At 31.4% G+C, this 7,805-nt stretch overlaps 1 protein-coding gene across 1 annotated transcript in view; it reads left to right on the forward strand.

Moving 5' to 3' along the window:
* The window catches only part of LOC143078810 (uncharacterized), a 47,220-nt gene extending 39,741 nt beyond the window's left edge, over positions 1 to 7,479 (forward strand). The window contains exon 15 of the mRNA XM_076253794.1: positions 7,122 to 7,479. Coding sequence (XP_076109909.1) covers positions 7,122 to 7,144 — 23 coding nt within the window. The 3' untranslated portion in view covers positions 7,145 to 7,479. The remainder of the gene's footprint in view (positions 1 to 7,121) is intronic.
* Positions 7,480 to 7,805: the final 326 nt, after the last annotated feature.

The raw sequence follows: 7,805 nt of genomic DNA on the forward strand, positions 1-7,805 counted from the left end.
TTATAACATCTAACTGTATATTTACATAATTCTGTGCAGTCCAAACATAGTTCAAACCAAGATTAAACAATAAATCACGAACACTAGACGCCCAGTTCTTTTTACACATTATATGCATGGCTTTACGTACTTTTCATACGTTTTTAAAATAACAATACATATTTCATAAGATTTAACGTAATATACATATTATTCATCCGATTTTAACGTAATAAACATATATTACATCAGATTTTAACGGAAAATACATATTTTTTTTATAAGATTTCAACGGAAATTACATATTTAATAAGTTATATCGAGAAAGAAAAAGGACACAAAATGTAGAATGTTACCTACAAAAAGAGAATGACCGAAAGAAGAAGTCATATGCAAGAAATACCGAGTTGTCAAAAAGAGATTTAGAACGAAAACATAGAATCAACAGAGAAAATGTGACAAAATATCGACAAAAAAAATCAAGAAAAGCAAGTTAAAAAATTGACGTTTAAAATAAGTGTATGTCGTCCAGAAAAAGAATAAGTGGAGCTATTTCTAGAGCTTATAAAAAATACAGTTAATGGAAAAACAATTGCAAATTTCTAACAGAAAAGTATGGAAACTTAAAAAGTAATTATTCAGTAGATTAAAAATTGTAAACAATAAATCAAAATCATACAAAAATCAACAAAACAAGGAAAACATCCCACCTTTGACCTCCTCAGATCAGTGGCGGATCTAGAAATTAGAAATTTTCATAAGAGGGGGCCCAATTCCGTCACGCTTCAGTGATTCCCTATATAACCAACTAAAAATTTTCTGAAAAAGGGGGTCCCGGTCCGCTCGCCCCCCCCCCCCCCTAATGCAGATGCCGATATGAGATATGTCGGTCTTCAGCCTTCCAAATATAATACACTAGAACGTAAATTACAATTTTACAATGAGACTGTGCAAAACAATAAGACTGTTGATCCCTGCTTTAGTATGAATATTCAATTTGTTTCAAAATCAAATGATAGAGCCAGTTTCATATAACTTTTTATACCACAACTTTGTTTAGTTTAAATAACATGTCAATATAGTCAGAAACCAGTAAAATTTCAGTAATAGCGGCCTTGTGTTGTTTTCTGCTCCTTGCTCCGCATCTTTGGTTACTGTTTCTTTGAAATATTCCCCGTTTCCATTATCTATTCCGTGTAAGTCCGAGATCACTCTGACGTCCTTGACAGCTATTTTCTCAGAAACGCTGTGGCTTCTGTCCCAGCTTGACTGGCAAAACAGCCGTATGAAATCAGAGTAGTTTTAGACTAATTCCAAAAAATGAAACTGGAAATACTATCTGTAGCATCTTAACGACCAGTTACTTTTAAAATATGATAGTAGGTTTAGAGAAATTGATTGTACCGCGATATAACACACAAAAGTCAAATTGAAACAAAGTATTATAATTGTACAAGCGTGCATTCAGCTCGGTAGCAAAAACATTATTGATAACATTCTCATTTTAAAAATGCACTTTATCATTTTGATAAGAGAGTAACAGCTGTTTAAATTTTTAATCGTTTTTCTCGAGTTATTTATCTTCTGCATTGTACAATGTAACATTATTGATGAAGCGGTAATTACTTTAGTATGCATATAATGAAATTGATTATAGCAAAATGAAATAAGATACGTATACGTTATGAGTTATTAATATATGGTGTTTAAATAAAACGAAACAGGTGTATAAATTCTAATTATGCAATTTGATCATAAATATGCGTGTTGGTGGTTATATAACATACTCTATAACAATATATGAAAAATAGTCATTGGCGCGAAGAAGAGGCCAAGAAGGCAGATAATGGGTTGACAGGATACGTAATCGTCATTATTTCCAACTTTAAGGCTTTTGTATTTACAAAAAGGATCGTAAAAGTGTTTTTTTTTTTCATGAATTCAATTGTATTGGAAACAAAAACTGTTATATAACTCTAGCAATTATTCAGTTGTTTGATAGACCGTCAACACAAGCCATGTCAATACGTCACTGTGTAGACCAGCTGTTGTGTCTGATTCTGTCTTGTCTGTCGTGTTTGGTTTTCTCTGAATGTTATTGTACAAAATACCGTAAAAGAAGAATACGTCTGAGGTCACATATGGCCCAGCCCAAGCTATGCGATTTTCTAAGTTAAAAGGGACCGCAACTCCAAAACATAAATGGACTTACTGCCACAATTCGAGCTCTGCATTTAAAAGTTCTTAGCACTGTGTATAAGTTTTACAAAAAAAAAAATAATAGTCAAAATTTAAAAAAAAAATCAAATTATAAAGGGGAATGAATGATTACTTAAACAGTAAGTGACTCACTGCCAAAATTGGAACTCTGTCTGCGAGTTTAGTTATTTGTATTGGGTATGAGTTTCATAACATACTAATGGCGAAAACTTAAGTTAGTCTAGAATTCAAGAAACAAAACAGGGACTGACGGGAGGACAGTCAAGATTAAGGTTAACACTGAACCCCCCTACATTTTCCTACGGCGTGATAAAAAAGAAAGATGTGGTATGATTGCTAATGATACAACCTTCCACCTTTAACCAAAATTGCATAGAGATAAACTACTATATGTCATCGTACGACCTTCAACAATGAGGAAACCCCTCCTGACTTGGGACAGACACATATAAAATATGGTGGGGTTCAACATTGTTGCTGGCTTCGGACAGTGGGATAATAGTACAACATAAGAAATAAATATAAAATTCAGTTGACAAATACTCATCTCATCAGAACGATACAAAGCAGAAAAATATTTAACAAAAACACAGGTCGGGCGTGGCTAGGAATTTATAGTTAAAGATCTAGCTTTAGTTCGATCCAGTAAGATGGTATCTGTCGAGGTTATGACCCTTGTGAATAGACAAATGATTTGAATGCCCAGTTTTCAACACTTTTTTTATGTAATGCCGGAATCATTTCTTCCAGGATGTTTTCCTCTGTGTTTTTTTAGAATTGTACCAGTTCATACCACCACTTTACTTTGATTTGGAAAGAAGCATACATGTATCTATAAAGACTCTAGACTTTGTCAGTCTTGTATGTATTTTTTTCATTTTAGTTCATTTATATGATACGGAGTTTAGAGTGACGCCAATTTCCAATCACTAGTACTCATGCGTGTTTAACGGCCAGCTGAAGGTGAAGACCTATTGGTGGCCTTGCTTGTGCTAAAATGTATTTTCTGCACTTTTGTCGGGATTTTGTCTCTTTGACAAATTCCCCATTTCCGTTCTCAATTTCATTTGTTGTAAAAAATTAAACTATGTCATTTTAGAAAATTCTGAATTATGCAAGCGCTATTCGGTGTCAACATGTACAACTGTAAAGATTGACCTAGTTTTTTGTTCTTTGGTTGTAGGTGGATATATCGTGATGGGGTAAACTAACTTATCATGCAATTTGTTTTCGTTCTCATGTTTCTGTTAACATTTTTCATATCAGATAATAAAAATAATATGCACTGTATATTATGGAATGACGTTAGCTAACCAAAAATGTCTTGAATAACGGTTAATAAAAAAATCTTTCTTTATGTATTACAAGAGATGAGAAAAAAATAAGGAAAATACAGTCGCGAAATACGACTAAATTATTTCTGAAAAAATTAAAAATAGTTACAAAATGTTAGTTTTAAAGTTGAAAGGTGAACAACGAACAACGAATATCAATAAGCACATGAAATGTAATAACATAATGAAATCAATTACTTTGATAACACATTGTACAATTTGGTCCAAAACAATATTTCTGAAACCTTTAAGAAGGTGTATGTTTTTATACAAAACGTGATGTCTCTATTTAATGTTGAAGCATCTAAATCTCCAAGAATTATGACTATGAGATGCTTTCTATGTTTTAAAGTTTGATGAAAAGCTTTCTGGAACTCCATTTGACACCATTCACTTTTTGTAAAGTTTTCAGTCAATACTACCAGCGTATGTGTGCTCTCGTCAATACTTTTAATGATGTTCTCAGCAATAGTAGCTCCCGGAACAAAATCTCGTTGATGAAGACACAGCCTAATGCCGGGTATGTTTGATTCTAGGTTGTGAACTAAGGTATCGTAGATCCAATGCTCATCCTTGGAACTGTAAGATATAAAAGCGTCATATATTGATTCAGAAGAAAGAAACGACTGAACCTCATACGAATCTTTTTTCTTATTCTTACGGAAAATTCTCCGTAAACATAATAGTGACGAAGTAACTAATGTTCCAAATGAGAAAAAGAAAACTAGACCAGAATATGCAATAAATTGATGACTTGAACTAGTATTCTCCGTATCTGAATCTATGTTACAGTTATCAACACATGTGCTCTTGAGGTAGGAATAATTTTGTCCCCATGTTGTACGAAAAACTTGTTCGACGTTAAACGTTTTACATATACATTTCATTCCTCTGTTATAACGTAAATTCACAATTACATTTTTGTAATACAAATATTTCAACGATTGTAAATCAGCCTTTGTCAATATTCTAATGTTATTATTAGATAAATTCAACTCAAAATTCAGATTTTGTAGATACCTCTGTGTTGAGAGAAAATCAAGTTGAGTAATATTATTACTTGAAAAATCAAGCTGTCTCAAGCTTCCGAATGTTGTTGACCATGTCTCTAGACTTAACACAGTTGGAAACGCTTTCAAACCATTCATGCTTAAATTAAGTGTTTTTAATTGAGAAAATACAGATTTTGAAAATATATCATGAATGTGAGTATACGTAAAAGAATTTGGACTTTCTGAAATTTCAAAATATTTTAGATGTTCATAAACGCATTCCCTCTTCAGCAAACTTATATTTTTCATTCTTTCTTTCATTTCCTCAATTTGAAAAGAAGATACATCATGCATGTCCATAATATACTTTGTTGAAATATTACGCAGGATAAATTCATTTAAGAAAACTGAGAACTCACATGTATGAATTAAACTATCACTATTTATCATTACACTTTTCCACATATCTGAGTCTTTGAACTCGAAAACACTATTTATTATTTTCATACTTTTCAAGTAATTTCTGTTATTCCTTATCTTTCTCGAACTTATTTCATAGAAGTTCTTAATGTAACAGCTGTCAATATTAATAGAATCCATTCCTAAAATTTCGAGTGGACGATGAAGAGAAATGGATACTCCTGCAGCACAACTCACAGTCAAATAAAATTGTGAAATCGCGGGAAAACACGACCTCCATTTTCTGAAATCGTTAAATGACCATTCCATATCCCCTTTGATATTGCAAAGCACTTCAGCCTGTTTCCCGCGTATTTTCCATTCACAAAGTCTGTTATACGTTAAGTTGATACTATGCTCACAATTTAACACGACATTTAAATGTAAGATAAGAATAAAATATGTAAAAATCATCATCTTTCAGTCGTGACTTCATAGATGAATATAAGGTGTTAGATTGACAGCATGCTGATAACTCAACATTATATAGTTAATTGTAGTTAATTGTCAGGTAAAATGAAATGGGTGAACATCTGTATATCTAAGCATATATCTTTCGATAATTTTTCGAGAATGACAAGAGGGTGTTACACACGAATATTAATTTTTATTTTTTTTAAATTGACTATCCAATCATAAAAAAGTAACGAAAAGCAGGTGGTCCATGTTTGGTAAAAGTACATTGTTGTGTGATTACTTTATAACAAACTTTAATAATCGTAGAAATTATTTGTTTTATTCCTTTTGCAGTGATTTAAAAACCTCTTCGCTATACAAAAACATTTAAACAATTGCCATCGTTTTGATGACTTAAAATAGCAGCTGGTTTTCTTATACGTGATATTTCTATCATCAGATCTTGGCCAAGCGTATGGTCTGTTTAATTTGCATCAATACGAAACCTGTCGATAATTATGTCCACATTATTAATGTTTTACAGTTAGTTTAATGAAGCAACCAACTAATCAACAAAAAAAAATATGAATTTAGTTTACATTATGTTATTGATATAGTATATTGAAAATTCTCCTACATTAAAAGTTTTAAAAAAATATACTCGAAGCCTTCATGCCTTAAGATGGCGACAAATTTTGTTATGTCTTTTTAATAATATTTTAATCATTATCAAAATGCCCTAAATTTAACGACAAAACTGAAAATTGAGCACACGCATTTGTCTCTTGCTAATATGCATACCTAGTGTTAAAATCGACGTATGTAGAGAATTTTATCAGAGACCAAAGCTTATGAAATAAAGATAAGGTAAAATATATATGCACGGTAGATATAGTGTCCGGCTAGGATCGTGGTTTTTCGAGTGATTTGATCGGGCTTTTTCGAGTGTGTCCACATTTTTTCGAGTGAATATGATCAAAAATGTAAACAAACAGACTTCATTTCTAACAAGAGGTGATATAGAAGCTTGAGTTTGATATATAAGGTTATACAAGGTATCTTAGTATTTGAGATAAAAGTATATCATAATTCTGACATTGTTTTTCGTTAAAAAAAGTTAACTTTAGTCTTACCAGAGACATATATTATATGTCTCTGGTCTTACAATGCTTTTATTCCAAAATATAAAATAAAGCCATTTTCATACACATGCCAATGCAAATGTCGACGGAAAAATGCATACATGGAATCTATATATCGTTAGATAATATACTGTAACAGACACTTTTCAAAAATTATTGTTATTGCATTGAAAACGACATTTTGAGACTAAATTCATTTCTTCATGTCCGGGCTTTTTCGAGTGCGTCCTTGTTTTATCGAGTGATTATACGTATTTCTTATAGCTAAAAATGTTATGTGTTGGTGTATTTGCGTGTAAAAACTATATAATAAAGGTTCAAATGAAGTACTTTCAAGGCACATGGTGTATTAACACTTGCATTTTTAAACAAGTATCGTTCCTTTGTATATATTCATTTTCTCACATCTTATAAATTGCATGTACATTATAGATTCGAAATGTCAACAATCTAATGTAAGCATAGACAGTTCGAATTGAGACGTAGTTTACCTATATTGTGTAATGTGAGATATATGTTTGTTTTTAAAAGTGTATAAATCCAAAATATTTCATCAATTATTTGTCTTGTATCTTGTATTATTTATTTTATTGTTTAAGGAATGCACACCGAAAATGTTTAAATGCTACTACTGTGAGGAGGAATCTGATTATGCATGATACATGTAATAATTGGTAATACAGCAACTTAACACCATGAAAACTTCCTTTCAATAAAAGAAAAGTGCCTAAAAATGGAAATATGGATATCTATTTAGACATTACAATGTTGTTCCTGATGTCGTTCGAAGCACTGGACAATCTAGTTGGTCATAGCATATACTATACATATTTTGTATTTTCTGTCATTTCTAAAGGATCATCTTTATGCTAATGAATTATTCATTTCATTGTAGATTATAAATGAAATTGTATTCAAATTTTATTTTCAATGGCAATAAAAATGGGGTGGATTAAGTGTGTGAGTGTGTGTTTTACTTAATATAATAGATTTTTTTATGGAGGTGGGGGTAGGGCTCTTTTAGTAGAATATCTTTTATTACAAAACATTTTTCTGATTCTTCACTACTGTTTATAAGGTTTCTTACTCCTCCTTGTTGTTTAATTTCCAGGGATCAACACAAGAAATATCATTAACTGTAAAATCAAAAACAAAATGAAATAAATGTGAGTTCCCTGCACTATGTTCTACATTTTGTAAACACCGTGTTGTTAACTAAAGGATCAAGTAATTTCTAAATGAACACTTGAAATAAGTTGTAGAACGCTCTCTGAACAGAAAAT

The sequence above is a fragment of the Mytilus galloprovincialis genome, chromosome 6 (genome assembly GCF_965363235.1).
Source record: "Mytilus galloprovincialis chromosome 6, xbMytGall1.hap1.1, whole genome shotgun sequence".
Classification (NCBI taxonomy): Eukaryota; Metazoa; Mollusca; class Bivalvia; order Mytilida; family Mytilidae; genus Mytilus; species Mytilus galloprovincialis.